At 47.5% G+C, this 26,691-nt stretch overlaps 3 protein-coding genes across 4 annotated transcripts in view; 2 read left to right on the top strand and 1 right to left on the bottom strand.

Moving 5' to 3' along the window:
• Positions 1 to 11,267, top strand: part of OSBPL2 (oxysterol binding protein like 2) — a 33,338-nt gene extending 22,071 nt beyond the window's left edge. Inside the window, exons 9-15 of the mRNA XM_066561375.1 lie at positions 2,024 to 2,131; positions 3,018 to 3,107; positions 3,716 to 3,836; positions 5,661 to 5,789; positions 6,517 to 6,640; positions 7,287 to 7,377; positions 8,548 to 11,267. Of these exons, the coding sequence (XP_066417472.1) occupies positions 2,024 to 2,131; positions 3,018 to 3,107; positions 3,716 to 3,836; positions 5,661 to 5,789; positions 6,517 to 6,640; positions 7,287 to 7,377; positions 8,548 to 8,650 (766 nt within the window). The 3' untranslated portion in view covers positions 8,651 to 11,267. The remainder of the gene's footprint in view (positions 1 to 2,023; positions 2,132 to 3,017; positions 3,108 to 3,715; positions 3,837 to 5,660; positions 5,790 to 6,516; positions 6,641 to 7,286; positions 7,378 to 8,547) is intronic.
• Positions 11,268 to 12,184: 917 nt separating this feature from the next.
• On the top strand, positions 12,185 to 18,963 carry ADRM1 (ADRM1 26S proteasome ubiquitin receptor). 2 transcript variants are annotated; one of them, XM_066561884.1, is made up of 10 exons: positions 12,185 to 12,268; positions 12,980 to 13,190; positions 13,438 to 13,554; positions 13,634 to 13,757; positions 14,184 to 14,270; positions 16,344 to 16,425; positions 16,645 to 16,874; positions 17,192 to 17,349; positions 18,008 to 18,110; positions 18,738 to 18,963. In XM_066561884.1, the coding sequence occupies exons 2-10, from the start codon at positions 12,981 to 12,983 to the stop codon at positions 18,842 to 18,844; spliced, it is 1,218 nt and encodes a 405-aa protein (XP_066417981.1). In that variant the 5' UTR covers positions 12,185 to 12,268; position 12,980; the 3' UTR covers positions 18,845 to 18,963. The 2 variants fall into 2 exon arrangements, with proteins under 2 accessions (XP_066417981.1, XP_066417982.1); XM_066561885.1 differs by lacking the exon at positions 14,184 to 14,270.
• Positions 18,964 to 19,047: 84 nt separating this feature from the next.
• The window catches only part of LAMA5 (laminin subunit alpha 5), an 88,704-nt gene continuing 81,060 nt past the window's right edge, over positions 19,048 to 26,691 (bottom strand). The window contains exons 62-80 of the mRNA XM_066561883.1: positions 26,381 to 26,517; positions 26,148 to 26,301; positions 25,932 to 26,065; positions 25,672 to 25,834; positions 25,106 to 25,234; positions 24,759 to 24,910; positions 24,246 to 24,378; positions 23,831 to 23,971; positions 23,516 to 23,646; positions 23,265 to 23,432; positions 23,040 to 23,172; positions 22,766 to 22,923; positions 22,461 to 22,647; positions 22,048 to 22,200; positions 21,772 to 21,931; positions 21,554 to 21,684; positions 21,364 to 21,454; positions 20,538 to 20,657; positions 19,048 to 20,412 (exon numbers count right to left, since the gene is read on the bottom strand). Coding sequence (XP_066417980.1) covers positions 20,258 to 20,412; positions 20,538 to 20,657; positions 21,364 to 21,454; positions 21,554 to 21,684; positions 21,772 to 21,931; positions 22,048 to 22,200; positions 22,461 to 22,647; positions 22,766 to 22,923; positions 23,040 to 23,172; positions 23,265 to 23,432; positions 23,516 to 23,646; positions 23,831 to 23,971; positions 24,246 to 24,378; positions 24,759 to 24,910; positions 25,106 to 25,234; positions 25,672 to 25,834; positions 25,932 to 26,065; positions 26,148 to 26,301; positions 26,381 to 26,517 — 2,730 coding nt within the window. The 3' untranslated portion in view covers positions 19,048 to 20,257. The remainder of the gene's footprint in view (positions 20,413 to 20,537; positions 20,658 to 21,363; positions 21,455 to 21,553; positions 21,685 to 21,771; positions 21,932 to 22,047; positions 22,201 to 22,460; positions 22,648 to 22,765; positions 22,924 to 23,039; positions 23,173 to 23,264; positions 23,433 to 23,515; positions 23,647 to 23,830; positions 23,972 to 24,245; positions 24,379 to 24,758; positions 24,911 to 25,105; positions 25,235 to 25,671; positions 25,835 to 25,931; positions 26,066 to 26,147; positions 26,302 to 26,380; positions 26,518 to 26,691) is intronic.

Genomic DNA, 26,691 nt, shown 5'->3' with positions numbered 1-26,691 from the left:
TAAAATCAAGTCCCATGAGTTGTTTTGTGTCCTGGTGGCACAAAGACTCCGCAGCTTTCCCAAGTGGGACATGAGGATGCACTAGAACAGTTGCAAATAAAGTATTCTGCATTTGGTGCTTTTAGAAAAGCCTTTCTGAGGCCTAACTCTGAGGTGGTTTTGAAATGTTGACTTCAGAAAGTTCCAACATTTGGTTTCAATAAAAAACCAACTTGCCTCGCATAGCAGGCATTGACTTTTCCTGTACTTTCTTTTGGAAATTGTTCAATTTTTCAACTGTTGGCATCTAATATTCCAAAGTTCATACAAGTATGAACTGGTCTTGGAGAAAAATGATGATGGAAATAAAGGAAATTTCTTCTGAATGTAGAGGGAACTGTGAATGTTAGTGCAGAATGCAAGTGTTACCAAAATTATGTTTGTTCCTCAAGAGCCTTTCTTTATAGGACTATTAAAACTCTTGTTGAACCTAATCAAGGCTGAGATTTAAACTGGAATATAAAGAGTTAAAGCATTTATTTTAAATAATTGCTTCAAGTTAGCAGCAGAAGTTGAAATGAAATTTTGAACCTCTCAGTGTTGTGATTCAGACCATTCTCTTACTTTGAGGAGTCTGAGAACTGCTCAAAGCCTAAGTGAACAAGGAGCTGTTTGGGAAGCAAAGCTGTGAGTCAGTATTAAATTGTGCCTTTATATTAACCATGAATATTTTTCAGAGCATTAGAAGACACTTTCCTCTCACTTCTCCAGCACAAAAAGTGATTCAATTCATCAGCCCTGACCATAAGTGCTTTGTGTTGTGTTTTGGTTTATGCTGTAAAGCTTGTGGTGTCAGAATAGTTCAGGAATAAAACTATGTTTAAAGGCTGGGAGATTAATTGGAGGCATTCTGGTATTCTTTCCCCCAGCTGAAGAGTAGTCATTGTTCTAAAGACTCCTTGAAGCAAAGGAGCTGTGGGAAATAGTGAGACTTCAATGATCTGTTATTTCTCTGCACTGGAAAGTGACAGATGGGTTGGAAACGTGACATGGGAGTGTTCTCTCCATACTCACTGGAAGTAGAAATACAAGGCACTTTTTACAGACACTGCTTTTTCTCTGTTTTCTGTTAAAACAGAGTTTACAAACTTTTCTAAGATAGATTGATTGCCTACCAGGTAGCTTCAGTATTTCCTTTACCAGCATGGAAAGCTGAGTGTGAATAAATGGCTTTGACTCTGCTAGTGATAATAGGAATCCTGTTGTTTAACTTTTTGATCAATTGTGGAATAATAGCTTTTAAGGATTTAGAATCTGTAAACTCACCTTTAAAGCTTTTCACAGAACAACAAACCAAAGATAAAGCCAAGTGGAAAATCAGTTCTAGAATTTTCCCTTCTTCTCAGTAAATCTTTGGGGAAAGGATGGAATTGAGTTGTGAACTGAATTTTAAAATGTCACGTTTGTGGAGCTTGCAATAGTTCTGTTGTGTCCCAGTGCTGTTAAACAACCAAATAAAAAGAAGCAAAAACCACTCACACCTCCAAAATTACCTTCAGTGGCACTGGAACAGGCCTCAAATACAGATGAGAAAACTTGTGGCATGTTTGTGGAAAGCACTTGTGCAATTTACTGCTGCTGCAGCAATTGAATAGAAGACACTGTTAGGCATTAGTTGGTTAGTCTGGTTCTCCTGCAAATACTATGTTTTATCATTTAAAACTTCAAAAATGCAAATGAAAAAGATGAATTCCTGCACTGCTCTTGATGTTGGGCTGAAGTTTGTAATCCAAAGCACAGCAACCGTAAAACTCATGTGAGAAGGGAGAAGAATAAGGGCAATGCCACTTCATTAACTTGTACTAATGCTTGGATACAACACATTGTTGGCTTGTAAAGAAAAGTCTGTTTCTTTTCTGTTTTGAAGCTGAGTGCTGGCTGTTCAGAGGAGTGCTAAATATTTTGCCTTGTCATGAACAGAATTGAAAGGAGGCTTCCATCTCAAGCTCAAGAAAATGATTGCTTTCTCTTATTTCCTTGACAGGCACAATGAAGCTTACACATGGACAAATCCAACCTGTTGTGTACATAATGTAATTATTGGTAAACTGTGGTTAGAACAGTATGGAGTGGTAGAAATTATAAATCACAGGTAATGCTGATCATGAACCCAGGGGCTGTAGGTTGTTGTGGTCATTTGCGGTACAGAGATTTTGATTTTTGTCAGGCACACAGGAAGTTTTGTTTTGTAACTCGAGTCTTGTGGGAGTTTTTTGTCTTTTTGTGGGGTGTTTGTTTTTGTTTTTTTTCCTTCTCCTGACACATGCAAGCTCTCCCTAGGCCTGGGATTACTATCATATTATTATTAATGAAAAGGCACAAAGCCAGATGGCCTATGGAGAGCAAAGGTTTTACATTTTTGAGTTACCCATCCAAATTCAGCACTATTGCCAGAGAACAGAAATTAAATTTATCTCCAGAACCATTAAATGGAATAATTGTCAGAGGCAGGTTGGACCTCCATTGTGTTGATTGTGATTTGTCACTTTTTTTAGTTTAGATAATGGACAATGTCTTAAACTAAGGGCACAGCACAGAAAAATGACTGCAGAGTTGGGAAAGGTGAACTTGGAGAGTGTCAACTGCTCTGCCAACTGCCTGTATCAAAGCTTTTTATTACATAAAATAAATTACTTTCTAAATGATGAGGGAAAGAATTACTCCTGCACACATTGCTCTGTCAGTAAATGAGAGTTTCAATTCAACAAGCTGCTGTTTAATAGTTCTCATAGTATCAAATTTGTAATCCTGTCTCTGTACTAGAACAAAATTTGTTAGTTCTGTGGAATTTTAGAATTTGTGTGCCATTTTTCATGTTCTGGTCAGATAATAAACCATAGTTAAATCAAAATAATTATATTTATATAACTAACCAACAGCTAACTGTAACTATATTTAAAAAGTTAAACAAGGTAAAATAAATTTTCTGATGTATTTAGGGGCCTGCTTCTCTAAGCATGTACTTATTTCCTCCACAGTACTGGAGATAAATGTGTCCTTAATTTTAAACCGTGTGGACTGTTTGGGAAGGAGCTTCACAGAGTAGAAGGATACATCCAGGACAAGCAGTAAGTGAGAAAAGCCTCTTGGTCTCTCTGTTTTTAACACTGGGGCATTTCTTTTGCTGGCAATGTAGTTTGTAACCCATTTTTGTTCTCTGCGTCATTATTAAACCCCCTGATTCCAGGATGATAATTTTTAAGCATTATTAGAAAAACTCTCCAGTCCAGGTCTTGGAAATAAAGGGAAAATGCAGAGTAGCTGCAACTGATTTAATATTGCACAGTCATAATTCCAGGCTTCAGTTTAAAATAATGAGAATGTGGTTGTTGAAAGTTTTTAATTAACCCAGACCTGTTTTGTGACTCTGAGTCTCTGTATTATAATTGGCTTTGATGTACCCACATTCATTTAACAGTGGCAGAAGCATGTGACTGTCATGAGGATCTGTTCTGGAGAGCTGCAATGAGATGAAACCTTTTCTTTGCCTATCAAACATCTGTGTTTTCTAAGAATCACCCATTCTGTGATTCTGTGAAATCTGCAAATAGAAACATAAAATGCAGCGAAGTAGGAAGCTGAGTATTTCATGCAGATCAGAATCTGCAAGGCTTGGCTTAGCAGGCTCACTCAGAAGGAAGAGCTCAGTGTCCTTTGCTTTGCTTTGTCTGTGCAGCAGGAAGAAGCTGTGTGTGATCTATGGCAAGTGGACAGAATGTTTGTGGTGCACTGACCCCACCACGTACGAGACCTACAAAAAGAATGAGAAGAGAGGCAGTGAGCCGAAGAAGAAGTCGGTAAGGTGAAGGATTCTTTAGGGAGGAAAGATTCTGAAATGTCCAAAATGAAATCAAAACGTCTTATTTAGGTGAATGGAGGATAAAAGCTGTCATTTGGTAGAGGTTGGATGGAGCAGTGAGAAGGCACCTGGCACTTGGAGCTTTGCAGGCTGTGGTGTGAGCTGCTGGCATGGAAGGGAGCTTGTAGGAATGGTGTCTGCTGGAGATTGGTCAGAGGAATCATCAAATATCAACCCCCAAGATGATGTTGTCCAGTCCTTGAATGAGGAAAGTGGCTCTACTGCCAACTCCAGCAATAAAAATAGTAGGATTTGGGCAGTAAAAGCAGTCACAAGTTTGTTTAAGTCAGATATGCTTTTTGGTGATGCAGATTCTCAGAGCTTAGTAGAAAGTCTTTACAAAAAAGAGGTCTGGAAACATACAGGGTTTTTACTTCATACATAAGCAGTGTCAGGGAAGTTGCTGCCAAGACCTCAGTGTCACATGGAAAATGGGAAATGTTGTATGGTACAGCAGAGGACTTTGGGTTTCCTTATATCAACAGTTACTCACTGAAAATGAAAAATTAAACAGAAGCTAATCACTCTTGATGTTAAGAGTCTCAAACTTTAAAAGTATTCACATCAGAAGAATCTAGAGCAACAACAGGCCTTGCTTTTGGCTCTGGATTCCATCATGGTACAAGCTTATATTTGGACTCTTTTTAAAAAAATAATAAGGTTCTGTTCATCTTAAGAAAATCAACTCTTTCTTTCCTTCCTTCCTTCCTGTTGAGATTATTTTTAGATGGGGAACTGTCTAACAGTAAACCAGATGTTGACATGGAAAGTAGCCTAGAACTGTCTTTTTAAATAATGAATACTCAAACCAAATGATTGAAATTAGATTCTTAACCATATGGAGCTGTTTTCTGGTGTATAAAACAGGCTCTGTTTAACCTAGTAGGGTATTTGTGATTGAAACAAATGAGCCATGTCAAAGAGGGCAGAAAGAAAATAGAAAGGGGGTGGGAGTGAGGAAAACTGTTACTGTCACTCCAGGATGTTATTGCCTCAAACTTCCCTTCTGGTTGTTGTGGTTTTAAATGGGTTCTCATGGTGAAATCCTCTGAAATTCCACAGTGCTGCTGTCTGTGTCCTGCAGCAGTCAGATTGTCTCAGATTCTGAGAGCAGCCCCCTGAACCATTGGAGTTTTACATGTGCAGCACAGCAGTGCAGCTGCTAACAAAGGAACTTTGAAGGAAAGTCACTGTATTCATAAACTTAAGGACACAGTCTTCACAGTGAGAAAACTGGCAGTGATAATTGTGATTGGATCAGACTGAAATGAGGGCCTGTCTTTTTTTAACAACACATCCAAATGTTTTGCAAACGGTGAAGCAATGTCCAAAACCAGGTGTGCCCTATTTATGACTTAAGAAGTAACTTGGGAACTGGTTTAAATTTCAGTCTTGGCTCTTTTGCACCTGTAGAAATAATGGTCATGTGAGGTGAAATTAAGCTATGGCATAGGATAGAAAGGAAGCTGGAGAAAACACTTCTGAAAGACATTCATTTACTACTATTACTGATTTTTTTAAACAGATATTCAAGTTTTATTTAAGTGCTGGGAGACTATTCAGGGATATCAGGAGCAAGACATGATAAAAATGAGAGAGGCTGTATACAGAGTGAGGAGAAGCAAACAGGAGGGGTGAGGCAGAAGTACAGGAGTGTTCAGTATCTCAAATGTGAACAGATTCTTCAACAGTCACTGCCGAATCCGAGATGAAACCATCCAATGTTCCTTTGTGCCTCTGCCAAATGTTATCTCTGTTTCAGAATGAAGAAGATATTAAATCTGAAAATGATGAGGCTGATGATATGCCAGAGGTTCAAGACACAGTGCAGTTCATACCAGGCAGTAAATTGCTTTGGAGAATAAACTGTAGGCCACCAAACTCATCACAGGTAACTGTTTCAGCCTGCCCCTGCTTTGCTCTTGCTGGTGACTTATCCAGGAGAACATGAGGAATGGTCCAGGGAACCTTGTTGAGTGTCACTCCTTGGCATAGGAGCAGGCTCTGGCAGTTCTTGCTGCACTGAAATTATACTCCAGCAAGCTGTGCTTTGGTCCTGTGCTGAAAGCAGCCCTGCTGTGCCTGAGCTGGCACAGGGAATGTGTGCTCCAAGTGCAGCTGGGAACATGGGGACTCAGCTTAACCTGTCTGGGAGATCTTTGCACTGAGAGTGGCTGAAATATGGATATACATTCCCTTCTGCTGGCCCTGCTGTTCCAAGACAAGCTGCCACAGGGTGCAGTAGCTGGGCAGCAGGATATTAATTTCAATAGTTTCAGCAAGACTTTTTGGTCTTTTAGGTGTGGGTGGTTTTGGTTTTTTTTTCCAAAAATGATGTTGTTAAATATCAATATCGTAGGAGATCTATCTTAATCCTCACAAGCAAAGACTGCTTAAAAAAATGAAAGCTGTGATTTCTATCCCCATCTGCCCTTTCTTGTTCTTCCCCTCCAACAAAAAATCCAGCTGGTGTTGTATGAACCTAACCTTGCCTTCAGGGCAGCCAGTAGGGGTTTGACTCAGCAATTTCTCTTGTAAGTTTTGTATCCATTCATCGTAAGGGACCCAGCACTGCTTTGCTGGAATAACTTGTGTGTTCTCTTCAATTTGCTTTTCAGATGTACAATTTCACCAGTTTTGCTGTGAGCCTCAATGAGCTGGAGAAGGGCATGGAGGCAATCCTGGCTCCCACGGACTGCCGGCTACGTCCGGACATCAGGAACATGGAGAACGGGAACATGGGTATGTGTTTGCTGCAGGAAATACTGGCACTGCAGTGAGTTTTGGGAGGGCTGGCTGAAGGGAGGTCGATGCAGGAAACAGTCTTCAGTTTCTCATTCTCAGAGCAGCCTTAACTCTTTCATCCTGTGCACCGAACATGCTTTTGAACAGTGTATGATGTCTGTTTTCTCCCAGAAGAGCCTGGGAGAGCAGATGCATCCCAGGGCTGCTATCCAGTGTTGTGATGTTTTTGCATATTTGTTAACTTGGGAGGAGCTGCAGATGTGCTCCACTTGCTCTGGAGTTTGTCTGGAGAGACATGTGGTGAGCAGACATGCTTTGCTGCTCTGGTGTTTGTCAGAGGAAACACACGGCCAAATAGTGGAAAAAAATCACTCTCTCTGTTATTGCCTAATCTCAGTTCTTCCCTGCTGCCTCAGTGCAGTGTTTCTGAGAGATAAAACACCAACATTTCAGTTTCAGCCCCGTGTTTGTAGCAGCAACTTCTCTGAAATGAGTTTTAGGTTTTTGTTGCTAAAGACTGCGTACAGCAAAAGCTTTCTCATGCTTAAATGAATTCTATTTCATTTCTCTGGTCTTTGCTGTGTTTTCAGCATTTTTGTTTCTTTTTTGCTAAATTACCAATTTCTCTTGAAACATTGGCTAGATGTGGCAAGCAGAGAGAAGGAGAGACTGGAAGAGAAACAAAGAGCTGCTCGCAAGGAGCGTGCGAAGGACGAGGTGGAGTGGCACACACGGTAAGGGGCAAATAAGGAGCAATTTGTTTAAGCCTGGAATAGTTGGGTACACTGCTTGAATTGTTTTTATTCAGGACAGCATGTGTCTGATTGCTTCCATGACAGCACAATTTGTAGTGTCACTTAAAGCATTGCTGGGTCAACAATTAAATGTGTAGCTGGAAGCCAAAATTGCAGATAAGTCTGTCCTGGAAAAAATATCTAACAAGAAGTGCTGAAACTTGTCATAATTAACTACTGTGGTAATGCTGAATTTTTTTTTTTTTAACCTACAGAGGTCATGTTTTTGTTAGAATGAATGTTAAAATGTTGACTGTCATCCTCCTTTAACCAATACCTGTCCAGCTTTTGGTAGTTGAGCAAGACAATGTGGCCCTCTAGGACCTTTTATTTTCACACTCTTTGGATTTCTTGGCTTGGATACTTCAGAAATTGCTTTTTTGATTGCATATTCAAGTGATTTCCGAGTCACAGAGTGCATCAGGGAGTGATGTGTGATTTGGCTGCTGCTCCCACAGGGTGCTTTTCACAGCTGCCAGTGCTGTGCAGTCAAGTGTGTGCTCATGGCCAGTTGCTTCCTTCAAAGGCAAGAACTTTGGGATGCTCCATGATTTTATGAAATTCAGAAGAGAAAGCATTCTCTTCCCAAAGCCTGGAGGAGTAGCTACAGATTAATTCCAGTTCATGCCTTGAAAAATCTCTTCCAGAAAATATAAAATTGGTTTTGGTTAATGTGGTTAAAAAGTAAGCAGCTGTTGATGTTCTGTGCAGGGCATAGCTCCATAGAACAGAAACTGTTTCCCCTTGGGAGAAATTTCCAAAAATGATTGTGTAACTGATTTGGCATTCTTTTAAAGTAAAAATGAATATATATTATCTAGAGTGTCAGTGTTATTTTTACTTGGAATGGGACTGGAATTTTAAAATCCATTTAATACTCCTTGACTTTATGCTAAAATAAAAGGCTCTCTACAAGGTGATGATAATTGTGTAGGAAGTTAAATTATTTTCATGTTCAGAATATTTCCTAAGAATTTTTTTATAAGAAATACCAGTGTATTTTTAGAATGTTTTGTGAAAGAAGCAACACTGGGTTTTTTCCCTGTTAATAACTATTCATTCTGTTTGCTTTTTTTCTTTTATTGTTTCTCTCCTTTTTTTGTTTTACAGGTGGTTTCATCAAGGCACTAACCCATACACTGGGACTCCAGATTGGCTGTACTCAGGTGGCTATTTTGATAGAAATTTCTCAGACTGTCCAGACATATACTGAAATTCCAGAAGCAATTGCTCATCTCATCCGGACATCTAGTTACTAGATTTCATTCCAAGCCAGTTACTCTGGTTTTGTTGATAGCAAAAACCAGCTTTTCAAAGTAAATTTTAACAGAAATTCTATCAGTCAACAATCAATGATTTAATTCTCACTAACGTTGGATTGCCAAATATTTAAATACTGTTGCGCTCATTCCGTAAAGCTGCACCTGGAATCATCAAGTTTTCACTAATTTTCAGAGGGACCTTTGGTTCTCCATTTCCTCCCCTAGTTTCTCTGCCAGGAGGATATGCTGTATCCGTAGAGCACATAACATCCTTGAAAACTACATAACTTAAATAAACTAGAGATAATATCCTTGATACTTAGTACAGTAGAGAAGCAGCTGAAGTTTTTGGCACTCGGAGCAGGGATGAAAAGCCAACATGGTACCAACAGGATCAAACCCAGTCCTGTCACACTCCCATACTGTATGTAGCACTCCCTGGGGACAGGAGCTCCTGGCCCCACTCTCAACAATTCCATAACTGAGAGGCCTGGGAACACAAAACCCAGCCCGAGCCTCTCACACTGTAGTTGTCTGTTACAGAGTCTTCACAACTTTGGGACACTGTGAGCATTAAACTGTATACCTGTGATAAATCCCATAGAGCATACGTTAGGAGAAGGGAAGGGCACACCCAAAATGTGCTTTTCCTCAGGTCAAATGCTGTTAAATGCTGTTCTTACCATAGAAGAAGCTTTGGAAGCAATAGCAGAATGTCGAGGTGGTTCCAATGTACAATATATTGCTTGCTACCACTTGGAGGCTTAACTCTTGTGCACTACCTTTGGCAGCTTTGGCACTGTGTATGCTTCTAGACTAAACTTTCCTTTGGAAGCACTTCCGTGTGTGTGTCCACGCAGGTTCATGTTTTGGGGAAGTTTTGGTTTGCATGTTTCTCATTATTAGGTCATGTCTGTTTTGTATGTTGTGAAAAAGCAGAATCAATCTAAAGCTTTGGCAGAGTTATACCTATTACAAGTTTCCTGTGAGCACGTGATGTCAAAAAGTGGGATTTTTAAAAATTTTTTTTTTGTTCCATATCAAACCATCAAAGCCATATAATACTGGAAATAATCAATTACTGAACTGATGCATTCATTTTCTTTCAAGTGGTATACTTCAGAGGCCAGGGTGTGGAGAGAGGCTTGAAAAATTTGGTCCAGTAATTAAAATTTATCCTTATGTTGCTGCTTTTTTGTGAAAGTTTTTAATTGAGTAACGAGGCAAAAATGGAGAGTGGCTGTGCTGCTGTGAAGCTTACAGTAATTTCAAAATTGTTGGTGTTAAGTGCCAGCAACATGAGGAGTTCAAGAAAGAATTGGTCTGATTTGTGTCCAAAACATCTGTGATTTCATCCAGAAAGTAGATTTTTGAAGTGTTTCTCTCTCAGAGGATTAAAAAGCAAAAGAAAACATATTCATAGAGAAATTCTTCCAGCAAATCATGTGTGCGACAATTGGATTACATTTGGAGGAAATTTAGTTTTCTTCATTGGAAAAAATAAGAGAAGCTGTAAAACTTCTTCAAGGCAGTAAGGAAGGGCACAATCTGACTCTTGTTCATGGCAACTTGATTCTGTTGCCAAAAATTGTAATTTGTGTTGATGGAAGTCCTCAGAACTTGAGCTGGACTTAGTGGCACAGTGGGGTTGTGTTTGTTCCTGGTATGGGCACAGGCACTTGTGAAAAGACACTGCTGATCCACATGGATCAGCATAAAAATAATTTTTATAAAAACCTGAGCTTTAATGACAGTTAACCCCTTTTAATCAGGCACTGTTAACCCCTTTCCAAACATGCTGCACGTGTCATAGGGAATTTTTTTTTGTTAGGTGAGGATTGAAATGAATCACATATTAGACCAGTGGGAGTTTAAAACTTACTTTAATTACATAGTATGTTCAATGCTGGAGTGATGTTTTTAAAACAATGCCTATAAATAGAAATTGCCTGAATGGAAAAAACTGTACAGATGTTCTAAGAGGAGGTGTACAGGTTAGCATCCCTTTTGTCTAAGCCAGGATTTAAATACAAAGACCTAAAGCCTTGTCATTATGTGAAAGCATGAAACAATTGTACCAATGTGTTTAATCCAAACTTCAGTATAGAATCTTCATGGGATATAAAAAGAAACTGGGAACATTTCCAGTGTAAGAACACTTCATTAGTTACATCTTCACCCCCGTCTCCCTTTCCTTTAGTCTGAAATTTTCAGAAAAATTTCAGATTACTTCCAAACCCATTCTTTTAATTTATTATTCTTCATTGGCAACACTTTCAGAACCCTTTCCCTGCGCTGCTGACACGGCTCTGCTTGGCCAGCCCTGGCATTCCTAATGCTTTCAAAGTCCAAAAGTTTTTATTTTCGATGCAGATCTCGCCTCAGTAGTTTACGTGTCAAAACATTAATAACTTTGCACCTTTTGAAAGAATGTCACTTTTATAACTTGATTAAACACTGTATATAAGATAACTGTGTTAGTATATGTTAATACAGCTACATAGAGAAACCAGCTAGAAAGAAATTATAATAAATACTTAATAAATAAATACCCTTTGGGCCTCTGGATGGTGACAGAGATTTTTGTGAGACCCGTACAGAGCAGCTTGTGGGGGGCCAGGAGGACTTGGGCTTTGCTCAGCCACCTTGATTTCATTGTGATGGTTACTGGACAAAGATGATTTAAATTGGAGTTTTGGACACCTCCAGCCCTGGGTGGAGGTGTTGGGTGGGAATTGTCAGCAGGAAGAGCCTTGGGAGCACTCCCAGCTCTGACCTCACGTTTCTGTGATGATGGATGATGATGGAGAGGCCAGGTGTGAGCTGGAGCTGGGGAGAGAGTGGGCTTCTGGTAAAAAATGTTATCAATGTGAAAGTTCACTTGGTAGGTGCTGTACAGCATTTGTATCTTGGAGGTGATGTCCTGCTGTAAATGAGGAGCAGCTTTTCACACATCGTGCATTTATAGAACTCTTGGAACCTGTATTGACAAGGACAAGGAACCATCTATCCTAGAAGAGACCTAATGAGAACTATTCATTCTTGTTCAATATTTTAAAACAATTTCCCAGTAAATTTTTCGTCCAAAACCACTTTTAAAAAGCAAACCCCAGACTCTTCACCTAGCGCTGCTGTTGGGAACACACCTGCATTGTCTCTTAGCTAAACCTGCGATTTGGGTCAGGGAAGCAATACTGTAATACTGTGAGGCAACCCGGGCTTTGGCCATGGGCCCTGCGTGCCTTTCGTGGAAGGATATATTTTTGTAACCATTCCCAGGAATAAAGGTTCTGTTGGAGACGCGCTGGCCCTGGGCTGTGCTCGGCTGAGGGACGGGATGGGGCCGAGGGGGTCATGAGGGCCTAGGGAGGGTGAGGGGGGAGCGCCGCCATGTTCCGTGACACAGCAGGGGCGCCTCGCCCCGCCCCTTTGATTGACAGCCGCGCCAGCCAATAGCGCGGAGCCGCGGCGGCGCGCGCCCCGCTCGGGGCGGGGTTCCGGCGCGCGGGGCAGGAAGAGCTGAGGCGGCGGCGGAGGAGGAGGAGGAGGAAGGAGGCTGAAGGCTGAAGGTACCGCTTGGGACCCGCCGGGCACCCCCGGGACCGCGCGCCCAGCGGCGGCCGGGCTGAGGTCTCCTGCTGGGGGAAGCCACGAGGAAGGCGGCACGGCGGCATCGGGGGGCCCGGCAGAAGATCGCGGCCTCTGGGCGGGCGGGGGATGCCCGGGCCGGGCCGCGAGCCCCCCCTGTCCCGGCTCGGCTCGGAGTGTTTGCCCGGCGGCGGCGCCGGGGCCGGGGCCGGCCGGGCTGGGAGCGCAGCGCCACCCCCGAACAGCCGCACAGTCCCGCGGGGCCGGCCGGGCCCGGCAGCGCCGCCAGGCCCGCGGGTCGCTCAGTGCGGGAGGGAGGCCGGGGGTCACCGTGAGGGTCGGTGGAGCACGGGGCAGCCTGCGGGGCTCTGCGGGGTCTGGAGCCGCAGTCTGAAGGTACAGCAGCGCTTCCTGCTTTGAAACGTGGCTCGAACTGAAGAAGGAAGCGCCGGGGGACGGTGGCTTCATTTCAAGCGCCTCAGCACACAGGCTGTCCTTTATTAGTGGAGGGCTCTACAGCCTCCTGTCTTCATCCAGGGTTCTGCTTTAGCTCAGTTGAGTCACCCTGGAATTCTGCAGGCAGCAGAACAGATTGCTTTTGTGAAGCCACCTGGTAAAGGTTGGAATTTGATACTGGGAAGAGAGGATGTGGGAAGGTTTCTCATCACACCTGCTGCTCTCTCTCTTTCCAGGATGTCTTCAGGTGCATTATTTCCAAGCCTGGTGCCAGGCTCTCGTGGCTCCTCGAGCAAATACCTGGTGGAATTTCGGGCAGGGAAGATGTCCCTGAAAGGCAGCACCGTAACTCCAGACAAGAGAAAAGGCCTCGTTTACATCCAGCAAACCGATGATTCCCTCATTCACTTCTGCTGGAAGGATAGGACTTCAGGCAATGTGGAGGACGTGAGTATGAGCTGATGTTTCAGTGCTGAGGTGTTATGTCATGTTCTGATCTGCTGGCACTGCAGGAAGAGCTCCTCCAGGACAAAGTAGGGTGAGAATGTCACTGACAGACCTGCACTTCCACATGCTCTCTGCTCTGAGGAGCAGATGGAAGAAAGTTGGTGGAGGAGCGCATAGGGATTTGGGTGGGGAAAAGGAATATTGATGCATTTTCTCAAACATTTGTTTCTCCTGACACACTTTCCAGGATTTGATTATTTTTCCTGATGACTGTGAGTTCAAGAGAGTCCCACAGTGCACCACAGGCCGTGTGTATGTATTGAAGTTCAAGGCAGGATCAAAACGACTCTTCTTCTGGATGCAGGTTTGTGGGAAGCCAAAGACAAAGGTCTTGGATCAAAATCCCCCCAGCATGACTCATACCAAGAGCAATTCTCTTGCAGGAGCCCAAGACAGACAAGGATGAGGAGCACTGCCGTAAGGTGAACGAGTATCTCAACAATCCCCCCATGCCAGGGGCATTGGGTGGGAATGCCAGCGGAGGCCATGAGCTCTCAGCACTGGGAGGTACAGTCCATTCTCTGCTCCTTCATGTCAGAGGTTTTTTTTTTCTTTTTAAATTTATGTCTAGACTAAGCCCCTAGAGTTCCCTAGGAAGAAATCCCTGATGGCTGTGGAGGGTGAGCTGGGGACAATGTTAATACCAGAAGCGTAAATGTGCTTTTAGCAGAATAAACTGTGCTGTTAAATAGGTGTAGGTTGAAAGCTAAGACTGCCAGGAGAAATCTCTTTGTTTCCAGTAGATTCTCTGGAGTCTTACCTCTTTATGAAACCAAGTTACATTTATCTTTTATGAAGATCATGAATCAGTAAACACTTGAAACTGTTTCTCCATACAGAATGTGATGCCAATTAATCTCCTGCTGTTTGAGCCGGAGTGCTGTGAAAAAAACCATGTGAATATGTTGTGTTTCAGAATGTTTTTGTTTTTAGGTGAGGGTGGCTTGCAAAGCCTTCTTGGAAACATGAGCCATAACCAGCTCATGCAGCTGATCGGACCAACGGGCTTAGGAGGACTTGGTAAAATGCTTTAATATCTTTATGCCAAAATGGTATTTTCTCCTGCCAGGTTAAATCTTACCTGACAATGTTCTCAAGCAGTGCTATTGATCTCAATAGCGCTTCTTTCATGTGAGAAGGCAAGGCCCTGCCTCGGAGATGAGCTCAGGGACAGAAAAAGGGTACCAGATTCTACACAGCACTCATCTCAGGGCTTGATCTGCAAGGAACTGTGGTTCTGCTCCTTGCTGCACTGAATCTTCTGGATTTTTTCCCTTGTTTTTTTCTATTCCACTTTTTCTTCCCAAATATTCACTGGAGCAGGGGCTGAAAACCAGTGATTTGCTCCTGGTGAATGTGCTGGTTACCAAGCTGTGGAATTGCTTGTGTTGTCTCTGATTCAGTGAATATTTGCGTACAAAGTAGAAAGAGTTCAAGAGGAAGGTTGGTTGGTCCCATCCCACAGCACTCCCCAGACAGGGGGGCAAGGCTCAGGGCAGGGCTCTCTCTCCTGGGCAGCCCTGGGGAGAGCTGGAATCACTGGGTTCTGAAGGGGCTGTGGTCTGTTCTCAATGCCATCCATGCTCCAGGAGCATTTTCTGACAGGTCAGACCATCAAGTGTAAATAGGCAAAGGAACACAGCAGTGACAAAGGTTCTGTGCTTAAGCTCAGGAGTCCATTTTTGTGGATCTGGCTGATGTCTTTTTAGCTTCAGATTCAAGTCTTGTATTGGTGGGATGCTCAGATGCAAATCTTGTGGTAGTGTTGGAAAAGTCTGGCTTTTTAGGGTGTGTTTGGAAAAGATCTTCCTCTTGAAGCTTCACATAATCCTGACACTGTCCTCCTTTTTTCCACACTTTTCCTCAGCAATTCCTCTTTCCTTGCCTTTACATCCAGCCCTAAGCCAGATTGACATGTAACAGAAAGAGAACCATCTGCTTGCTGCTGCAAACAGTGGTTATGCTGAGTCCCTGGGGATCATTTCCCCTGGGAGTGTTGTCTTTGTCACAGATGGTTTACATCTCTTGGGGCTCTGCAGAGCTCCAAAGGAGCTCTCTTGCTCCTGGGTCACTTTTACTGTGAAATGGAGCAGAGCAGTGTGTGGTGAGCTCCACGTGCCATGCCTGCTGCTGGGGAAGCTCTGGGATAAGTGACAGGAGGTGTTGGTTCCATGGGATTGTTCTGTACAAGGAGGGACTGGCAGGGCTCACTCTGACCTGCAGGCTCAGTAGCAGCAGTTGGCCACGGGTTTGCTCACTGAGTGCTGCTGTTCTGTCCTCTGATCCCCGGTGCTCCCAAAGGTGGGTGAGAAGTGCAGGTGCTTTGTGTGTATAATAAGGTGTGAAGGAAGGAGCTGCTGATGGGAAATGGAGTGTTTGGCTGATGTGGCTCAAAGGAGTTGTAGGGGAGCGGTCAAGTCCCTGACAACTCCAGGGAGGGCAGCAGCCAGCCCTTTTCCCAGCTGAGGTTCTTGACCCTGCCATAAGTCCTTGGTAGTTGGGAAGTGTGATGGAGGAGGCTGATTCTGGTTTCTTTGGTATAAGGGTGTTGGTTTCCTGCTGGCTGCTCCCCTGAGAGTGCTTGGTGTGTGGAGCTGTCCTTCCTTTGCCTGTGATGTGTTTAAGAGCTTGGCTGATTCTGTTGCTGCATCTCCGCTTTAGGTTTGAAGCTGCAAACCCCTGGTCTGTGAGGAGAGAGTGGTAGTGACTCAAAGATGCCTCTGGATCTTCCTCTGAGGGCCTTGGTTTTAAAGTTCATAGAAAAGTTGGATTTTTGGTGTAGCAGATAAGAGGAGAGGGCTGTGTTACAATGATGTACATACGGCACAAACTGGAGTAACTTCATCTTTGTGTACACCTAGAAACTGAGTCATTTCTGACATGTTCAGCTCTCTAATGGGGATGCAAGATCAGAAAAGAAGATTCTCTTAATTTGCAGCAGGGGATAGAGGGTGGGTTGGGCTCTTTCACCCCCTCCTCTATTTTAGCAAATAAAACCTTTCAGGTACAAGAGCATCCTCTCCAGAGAAGAGAGGTGCAGAAAACGTGAAAAAATAAATGTCTAAACCTGATATTCTTTTATATTCATGGAAGGTGGGCTGGGTGCACTGACAGGACCTGGGTTGGCCAGTCTGCTTGGGAGTGGGGGACCTCCAACCAGCAGTTCATCATCAAGGTAGGAGGCCTTGTCTGCCCTGGGCTATTGCAGTGGAACTTGCCACTGCTGTGGGAGGAATCATGGCTTATTAAATGGGGAATGTGGTGGGAATCAAGGCTGCTTATTACCTCTCTAAAATGAGGTAGGAGCTTTTCATACTGTAAAGGTTTGAAAAGAAGCTTTTCAGAACAGAAGAGGTTTTTGCAGGGAATTAATGACCCTAATTATCTTGCCCAGCTCTCGCAGCCAGTCTGCTGCAGTGACTCCATCTTCCACGACTTCTTCCACCCGTGTAACGCCGGCCCCGTCCGTTCCTGCGGCTGCCTCGGTGACCAGCCCCAGCCCCGTTCCCAGCTCGGGTAATGGAACCAGCTCAGCCACAAGCCCAACCCAGCCCATTCAATTGAGTGACCTTCAGAACATTTTAGCTACTATGAATGTGCCAGCTGGAGCAGGAGGACAGCAAGGTAACAGTGCTCTGACCAAGCAGCTGCTGGATCCAGGAGTCCTTTGGAGCTGTTTTACTGTCCTGTCCTGTTCCACATTGGTTTGAAAGGTCTCTTAATTTTTTTGTTCCTGTTTTTTGGTGGTTTTTTTTTTTATTTCAATGCTGATTTTGACTGCTTCAGGAGCCTTATTCTCACTCCAAAACTGAGAGGAAAAAAGATGGTGGTAGTGTAATAATAATTTTAATACTCAGACCCTGACTAGATCATTTGATTTACATGACAAAACCACGGGATTTTGGGTGTAGTCTAATGGCCAACCCTTTGTTTTCTCCTAGTGGACCTGGCAGCTGTTCTGACTCCCGAGATCATGGCTCCCATCCTGGCCAACGCTGAAGTTCAGGAGCGATTGATGCCTTACCTTCCCTCAGGGGAATCCCTGCCGCAGACTGCGGAAGAAATCCAGAACACCCTGACATCTCCTCAGTTCCAGCAGGTAGATGCTGGCTCTGGGGGGAAGTGCACTTCTTCCCCCTTTCCCATGCCCTGCTTTTCCAGGTTCCTGGCACTGTTCAGAGTGGGAAGTTGCTCAGTAGAAGTGGAAAGGAGGAGGGACGTGGTTTAATGGAGCGTTAGTTCTTCCTGCAGTCACTCAAGGGCAGATGGGAATGGTTTTTACTTTTTCTTTTGGAGTTGGGCTTTACCTTTCTCTTTACTATAAATTTGCTCTGGCAAATGACAGGAGTAGTAGCAAATTCATTATTCTCTTTCACCAAATGGGTCCTTAATTTCAGACTGAAGGGAGGAGATGCTCATGGTTACTACACTACATCCCTTGAAACACCAGTCCTTAATTGCAGGACAGACACCATGTGTGATACAAGTTGGTGTCTTACCGACCAATCTGAACTAGTAATTTACAGCAATTTATTGAAATTTGACCATTTGCAATATTTCAGGAGCTTAAATGACTGGTTTAGATTAAACTGTAGCAACTTCCATGCAAAAGGAAGTGAGGGATAAGTAATTGGTGATTATTTTACTGCATATCTGTTCCCAAGCCCTGCCCTGACAGGACTGCTCTCTTCCTGGGGTTACTGCTGCAGGAATCTGATGAAAACTTTATTTTGATGCTGTTGACTCCAATCCCACAGGCTTTGAGCATGTTCAGTGCTGCCTTAGCTTCAGGACAGCTGGGCCCACTCATGAGCCAGTTTGGGCTACCTGCAGAGGCAGTAGATGCAGCAAATAAAGGCGGTGAGTGCTGGTGCTGGTGGGAGCAGGAGGAAAGGGGGTTGTTGGGGGTGTTGGCACTGCACATGACCACTGAATATGGGATGTAAGGATCAGCTTCACTCTAACTCTCCCTCTCTGAGAGTTGTGAGTCTGCAAGGTGACTCTTACACTGATGCTTACAAGGAAAGGGTGGGTGGGACAGGTGTTCCAGCAGACAGTGAGGTGTTGGGTGCAGTGAGAGAAGTTGGGGTTCTGCAGAGATGTGTTGGCTTTGTTTCCTTGCTAGAGATGCAGAAGACTCTGGAGATGTCACAGTCACCTTGTTCAGGAATGCCTTTCTTGTGGGAGCCTTTAATGATTCACATGAAATCAGTGATCACAGTCAGGGCCAGCTCTGGCAGTGAGGCAATCCCTTTTTCCTAATGAGCTTTTGGCATCTCTCCCATTACTGCAATAATTCAACACAATTGAAGTGCATAAAATGCTGTGTAAGAGAGATCTGGATGTGTGTTACTATTGTTCAAAATTTTCCTCCCTGCTAATTCATACTGAAGCAACTGTTTGCTTTCTAAGTAATGAAGCTTTAACCTTGTGTGGATAATGAGCTCCAGCCCAGGAAATGAAATAACTCGTGTGTTTAACTTCTAGATGTAGAAGCCTTTGCCAAAGCCATGCAGAACAGTGTCAAGTCAGACCAAAAGGAAGGAGACTCTAAGGACAAGAAAGATGAAGAGGAAGATATGAGTTTAGATTAAGTTATTTGCTCTTCCTTACAGATACTCCTAGATACTAACTTAAGCAACTGCAGTAGGATTACTAACTTCATATTATGCTTATATAAATCTACAAATAAAGAAATTTTCTTTATCTGCCATACCGGTCCTTCCAATCTGTCCAGTATCCCTTCAGTGCTGATTATCCCTCTTCTTTTTCAGCCTGATGCTTACTCTTCCCCAGGTAAAGTGAAAGAGAGTAACATAAAACTTTATTTGACACCAAAGTATGTACCAGTGATTTACAAAGACCATCTTTAATACTACAACTTTAAAAACAGGTCATAATTACATTTAAGATGGACATGTTGAAAACCCATTTTACAATATTTACCCCTCATAAAAAAACCCCACAATATAATGATATAAGTTACAAGTCCATTTTAGAAGCAAGATTTTGTCCCCAAGTGGCCAGAGATATATATACACACACAAATATATATATGACGTGTAAGTGCATGAGTGAACTGGGTGTCTTGGGAGGAAAAAGCTGCTTCAAGTGGAGACTGCACTACACCAGGGCTGAGGGAGGCTGAGCAGGAGCCAGGGTGGGTGAGGGCCAGGTGTGGAGGTAACCTTTCTACTTCTTCCCTTTAAAGCAGTGGTTTCTTGCTTCACACAACAGGACTTTTGTCAGTGTACTACCAGTGCTGAATGCAAGTGCAGAGCCAGTGGTGGTTGTGCCTTTCTGCTTTCCCTCAGCAGTTCTCCCAGCCTATTCTGTTCTTTTCTGATTCTTATAAATTATTCTGATAAGAAGATGCTAATTCTGTGAACAGAATTTTGTCCAAGTTCCCCCTTGCAGAGCTCTTTGCATAGCAGTAGCAGGTGAGCTGAGACTGCCCTTGGGGGGAGGTTAAATGTGCCCTTGCTTATAAAACCCCAAAACCGACGGAATTAATCCAGTTTGTCCTAATTGCATTTATTATAAACCAGAAACCGCCTGCAGCCTTTATCAGCAGACAGTCTGTGACATTTATTAACAGCCTCAAGTGTTCTGTGAACTAAATCTATGTGCCTTGTACGTGTGGGGTGAAGGGAACAGGACTGAGGACGAGCTGCAGGGCTGCTCTGAGCTCCAGCCCAAGCTCCCACCACGAGCCCCAGGGCAGCACGAGCCCTGCTGTGGATCCCTGACCACCAAGAAGGACTCACCTGTCACCACATCCCGCTCCAACTTTTTGGTTCTATTTGTGAAACATCACCAAAGTGCCCCCTTCTCCCCAACCATCCTCCCCTGCCCTCCTTCCCCTGGGATTTGTGGCCCCTCTGGTTTGGCCCAGACCTGTTCCTGCAGTCACTGGAGAGAAGTGTATCCGAGCACGGGCAGTGCTCTAGTGGTGACCCCGGGGCTGCAGCAGCGTTCTGTCCCTCAGGCTGTCCCTGATGTGGCGCTCAGAGCACAGGGCAGCCCTTCAGGCTGACAGAGCCCCAGGCAGTCCCAGCTCGAGGCAGGTCCACGTGCCTCTGGTTAATCTGCAGGTTCCTGACACAGCCCACAAGGTGAGGGAGGGGAGGTAACAGCAGCCCTGTGCTGGCCTTGTCTGTCTCTGCAGAAGAAACAAGGAAAAGCAGGCATTAGTCTGGCAAAGGCTTAACCTCTCCCTCACACCAGGAATAGTATCTCCATTGTCCTTGGGGTACTTCATTCTGGAGCACATCTTTCCCAACTCACCTGGCAGCCCTCCCAGGGAGAAGGTTGCCCTTGTGCTGGGTGCAGGAGGCTGGCTGGGTCCCACTGTGTGGTTGCCTTCTGTGTCCACATCCACCTGGATTACGTTTTTCCATTTGGTAACTTCAAAAGAAAACAACAGTCAGTGCTGCTTCCTTACCCAAGGAGCAAGCAAACCTCTGCTCTCCAGCCTAGACCAGTGCTGCAGCAAGGGCAAAACTTAAAACTTAAAGGGCCTGGCCTAGCTCTTGGGAAATGCCCAGAGCCAGAACAATCTCCCCCAAAACTTCACCCAGCACTGGCTGAACAAGATGGAAGTTTAAAATAGAGCTGTGCTGAGAGGGGGCTGCAGCTGTGCCCCCCACCCCAAAAAGGGCTTGATGCAAAACAGCACTTGCTGCATGGCAGCTACATTAAAGGCTGAGTTTCCTGTACAGGTATGAATCCTGCAATCCCTGCTCCCAGCTATGGGCTTGGAGACCTTTGGACACACTCGACACCAAAGCAAATTGGGCTTTCATTTCAAGCTGGACACAGTCCAGGATGGATCAAGTCCTGTAGCACATCCTTGGCCTTGCCAGCAGCTCCATGAAGTGGAAAAACAACCTGCCTCGCCTGACTACCAGAGCTGACAGCGCTAAGATCAGGCAGGAGTTCTTGTTAATTAGGAAATTGACCTCATGGCTGCTACAAACTCCCAAATTAACTGCATACAGCAGGGGGACAAGGTTTAAATTGCCAAGCCTGGGTTTGTCCTGAGCTCCCCTAGGAGATGTGGGCTGAGCAGGGCTGGAACACAGCCACAGAAGCAGGGGAGCTGTCACCTCACCTGCAATGGTGTGCCACTGCCCGTCGCAGAGAGCTGGGCTCGTCACCGACGCCGAGAACTCATCAGCCCCAACGCCTGCTGTCACAGTGACCTGGGGTGAGAGAAACCCATCAGAGCTGGAGAGCTGAGAGGGACAGGCAGCAGACACCCACTCCCTCTGGAACCTGTGGGGAAGCCCCCCTCCCAGTACCTTGGTGTCCTCCATGTAGAGCAGGAGATGGTGGCTTCTCCTCGTGCCGATGTGGAAGATGAGGCCAGAGGCACTGCGGGGACGCACCTCCAGTGTCACCTCCAAGTCCTGCTCAGTCATCACTGCATCAGCTGGAACAGAAATGCCATTGGTGAGGACAGGACCAAGGGCATTCCCATGGAATGTGACCCTCCTAGTCCCAGCCCACAGTGGGGTACCTAAGGTGATGGAGCCGCCATCCGTGGTGAAGAAGACGCCGCTCTCCAGCACGCCCTCGTAGCACGGCGTCACCCCAAAAGCGCGTGAGGGGGGACCCAGGGGCCTCCCGTCCAGCTGGGGGTTCCTCAGGCAGCCATCAAAGCTGGAGGCTGATGCAGCCTGTGGAGAGAGGCCACTGAGCACAGAAGGGGCAAAAGCTGGGAGGCACCAGGTGCTGCCATGGGACTGGGAAGAGGTTGAGAGGGGGTGATGCCATGGGGCCGCCAAGCCCTTACCGGTATGTGAGCCTTGGCTTTTCCAGCTGGAAGCCCCCCCACATACAAGGGGCTCTGGGCCACGAAGAGCCCTGTGGTGGCCACTGCGGCACCCTGGGCTCGCAGCCCATCAATAACCAGCTGGGCCCGGCTCTGGTCTCTGCTGAAGAAGACCTGCAAGGAGCAAAGGTCAGTGCCAAGACTGGGTTGGGAGGAGCCCCAGCAAAGGGAGGCCTCAGCTCAGAGGTTCAGCCAGCCCCAGCTGTGATTTTGCTGTTCCCTTTGCTCCCCTGGAACTGCAGGGAACAGCAAGGGAACAGTAGGGATGTGCAATCGAGAAGCAGCACCCAGAGCAGGGCTGCAGGGAGCCAGCCCTTGCAGGGGCATTGATGTGGCTCAGGGAGGTGCTGCTGAGCCTGTGCCCCGCTGCTCACCGTGTGCCACCGGCGGTCACGGTACTTGTCCCTGCTGCGGATGCGCAGCCGGCGCCTGCCGAGCTCCACCAGGAAAACAAAGCGCCCGTTGGACACAAAGAGAGCCATGGAGGAGCCCCGCTCGCCTGCCACGTAGAACAGCAGCCCACTGGAGGAGTTCAGCTTCACCTCCAGGGAGAAATGGGACCTGCAGGGACAGAGAGTGATGGGAGCACCCGGCTCTCCTGCAACTGCACGGCACACGTGCTTCCAGGCCACGATCCCAGGGCCAGGATTGCATGGGGTGGGCACAGGGCGAGGCTCACCTCCACCCAAAGGAGGCTGGGATCTCATCAAACTCCCAGCGGCTGCTCGGGGTCCCCCCGAAGCGGGAGGAGCCCCTGGCTGTGCGGGGCTGGGGGTGCAGCTGGCACAGCCCGTCCTGGTCGTGGCGGCGGCCCTTGGGCGCTGGCTTGCCTGGCACCTACACAGTGTGCACCAGGGAATGGAGTGAGGGGAGCATCCCTGCCCTGCCAGCAGAGCTGAGCACCTGAGGAGGATGAGGAGGAGGATGTGGGGAGTTCTGGCAGCAGCTGGTACCTTGGGTTTCCGCCTGTCCTTCTTCGGAGTGACTCTGAGCTGCTGTGACTGCTCGCCCACGGGACAGCTCATGGTGACATTGATGCTCTCCACGTTCTGCTGCAGGTCCACCACCATCTGCGGCTCTGACATCCTACACACGGGGAGAAAAGGTCCCTGTCAGACCATCTGGGAGGTGGGAAGGGGCGGGGCCCTGCTGTGTGGAAGGGGCATGGTGTCACTCACCGTTTGACAAAGACGTTCCCGATGCAGCCGCTGAGGTTGCTGAGGGCCCCTGGCTCCGGGGAGCCCCCGAGCTGGAAGAGCCGGCGCTGTTCCTGGCGCCGCTGCCGCCGGCTGTGCCTGGTGCCCGTCCTGCTGTCCTGCAGCTCGTCATCCACGTACAGCCTGACCCTGGGGGTGGCAGCAGGGGCTCAGCAGGACCCCGTGGCTGTGGGCAGCCCGGCCCCCAACGGCACCCACAGCAGCACACGTACCCACGGGCATCGCTGTAGAAGGCCACGTAGTGAGCCCTGCCATCTGCATAGGCACTGTCAGTGATGACTTCGCTTCCCAGCAGGTTCAAGGCCAGCTGGCCCCTCTGGAGGGACACCTGGCATGTCCCCTCCTGCAGAAAAAGCATCACCCAGCAGCTCAGCAGCTGAACCCCACTGCCCTCCAGGAGCTCAGGGTGCAGATCTCACTGCAGATCCACATCGTGGCCCCATCAAAATCCCTTCTTTCCCAAGGGGAAGCAGCACCCTCCCCAGCAGCCCCACTGCTGGCATATCTGGGGGCCTGCAGGTGCCCACCTGGGTGGAGTGGTGGTAGAGCAGCCCCTCAGGCTGGCTTGTCTGGAAGCTGAAGCCGCTGTAGAAGTCCCTCAGCCCTGGCACATCTGTCAGAGCCAGGGTCAGATAGCCGTGGCCATGGACACTGACTGAGCGAGCAACCTGTGAGAGACAGCACAGAGGCAAGGTGGGAGCCTGGCCTGGCCTGGCTGGGGCACTGGGACATGAGTGAGGAGCTCTGCTTCCTTGCTGGCTCTGGCTGTTGCTATGGCCAAGCATGTGGAGCAAGCACCTCATGACGACCCCTTTACACTGAGGATGTGGGAGGTTTATGCTTGTTTCTGTGTGAATGAGGGGAGATGGGGCCTGTCCTGCTCCCTTTCCCTGCAGACCCTTCCCCAGCAGGCTGGCCAGGCTGCCAGGGCTCTGTGCTCACCAGGAGGTCCGAGGTGCACCCGTAGCTGACGCCCACGGTGCTCATGCGCTTCAGGTCCACGTATTTGCCAAGAGCCTTCAAGCCCTTCATGCAGCCCCGGATGGGCCCACCCGTGGGGAAGAGAGATTTCAAACTGCAGGAGAAGCAGACAGCGTTAACAAGCACAGCCCCAGGCAGGGCACAGCCCTGGGCAGGATCTGGCCCCGCAGCTCTTTCAAGCAAAGTGCCTGGGAATGAACTATGATGGTCATGGGTATTTCCAGTGTCAAGGCTGCTCCAAAGCACACAGCATGGCAAAGGAGGACTTGGTGACACCCACCAGCACTTCATCCCTCACCAGAGATGGAAAAGCTACCATCCCTAAAAGCTCAGGATGATGGACAGGGAGAGAAAACTTCCCCCCCAGTTTCAGCAGGGTTCCAACAGCCCTGGATGTGGCTGAGAAAGGGCCAGGGCCACCACCAGGGACTCAAGGGGAACATGCTGTCCCACCCCATTGCAGGCTGGACCCACCTGGGGGGCAGCACAGCTGGGGGCACACCCCCCAGGTAGTAGGAGACAGCATTCTCCAGGGAGTTCTCCTGCTCCACCACAAAGATGGTGAGGCGCTCCACCCGCACTAGGATGCGCTTCTTGTTATTCATTTTGAGGAGGAAAATTTGGATCTGCAGAGAGAACAGAGAAATGATCCGTCAGTCTGGGGCAGTTAGGTCCATCACAGAGGGCAAGACAAAGTGTCAAGTTAATGTCTCAAGTCAAAAAACTTCCTGCAGCTCTGCCCCCCTCAAAAACAAAGGTCCATGTGCCTCCCCACCCTGGATGAGGAGCCCTCCCTCCAAGAGAGCCCCGTTACCTCTTACCGCTTTGTTTGTGGCGCTGCTGATGGTGAGGGACGAGGAGTTGCTCGGTTTTGCCATCTCCAGGCCAGAGCTGAAATCATAGTAAAGAGCCAGCTTCCCATCCCGGATGGCCAGACACAGAAATTGACCCTGGGGGAGGCAGGATGGACACTCAGCAGGTGCCCAGGATGCAGCTGTGGCACTGAGCCCACCTGCCCTTTAGCACTGCTGGGAGCAGGTCCCACTTCCAGTGCCCTGGTCACAGTTATTTGGGATTTATTTTCAATCAGCAGCCCTGTGCTGTGGCACAGGGATAACACTGCCAGCTGGAAATGCTCCTTGCAGCACTGCCTGCCTCAGTGAACCCTGGCCCAAGTTCTGGGGAGCCCCTCCAGCACCAGCCAAGTGACTGCTGTGAGGTTTGGGTCCAGTCCTCTCATAGCTTTTAACAACAGTGCTGAAATCCTGCTCCAAGCAGCCCTGAGATCCTCAAAGCCCTCCTCTCCCAAGCGTCCTGAACTGGGAACACCTGTGAACTGGGGCTGTCCACTGAGGGATGAAGGCTCCCCAGGGCAGCAAGCACCTGCCTGGTTCTCCAGGAAGAAGATGATGCCATTGTAGGAGACCACGCGGATCTCCTGCTCGAAGCGCTTGGTGGTGCCGAACTGGCTCTCAAACCTGATCTCGGCGTAGCCGCTGCCGTCGAAGTAGGAGCCGTCCGTGAGCCAGGGGTCTCCCGTGGACTTGGACCTGGGACACACACACAGCAAGAGGCATCATCCCAAGGCATGGAGCAAGCAGGGCTGAGCTGAGTGCCCCGGGGCAGGGCTGGTCCCGCAGTGCCCACCTGGCGCAGGGTTTCTCGGCAGCCGTGTCCAGCTCGAAGGTGTGCTGGAAGTTGTACAGGCTCACCACCTCCTCGTTCAGCGTGTCCAGCTCCAGGCACCCGCGGTAGTTGGGATAGCGCAAGGCAGGAGGAGGCTGGGGGTTAAACACAACACTTAAACAGGGTTTCCCCTCCTGTGAGAGTCTCCTGAAGCCCCCTCCCTGCTGCCTGCCTCACCGTGAAGCTAGAGGGGTAGCCCCCCACGTAGAAGACCACGCTGCGTGGGTCCAGGTTGAGCAGCCCCTGCTCTCCCTTGGCCACGCTGTCTCCCTTGATCTCGTGCACCCTCTGCCTCTCCACGATCACCGACATGTGCCCGTACTGCAGGATCCTGCAGCAGGGAGGGATGGTCAAGATTAAGGGACACCCCAAAGGAGCAAACCCTGCCCTCTCCTGAAGAAAGGCCCCACCTGTTGATGCTGATGGTGACAAACTGCTCTCCAATATCCTCATCAACACTCAGGGAGGTTGGTTCCTCATCTCCCAGTTTGTAGATCCAATGCACTCTGCGGTCCTTGAGCACAATGCCCAGGTAGTCTCCAGTGGCCTGAACTCAGGGAGAGACAGGGTCACATGTTGGCATTTGGGACAGGCAGGAGCTCTCCCTGATGCTCCCAGGGCTGCACTGGACAAACAGCCCCTATTCCACAACCCAGGCTGATGGTTGCAGCCAGGGGCTTTGTGTCCCCCACAAAGATATTCAGGGACCAGGTGAGGGGCT

The sequence above is a fragment of the Molothrus aeneus genome, chromosome 17 (genome assembly GCF_037042795.1).
Source record: "Molothrus aeneus isolate 106 chromosome 17, BPBGC_Maene_1.0, whole genome shotgun sequence".
NCBI classification, from domain to species: domain Eukaryota; kingdom Metazoa; phylum Chordata; class Aves; order Passeriformes; family Icteridae; genus Molothrus; species Molothrus aeneus.
This window is presented reverse-complemented; position numbering and strand designations above follow the sequence as displayed.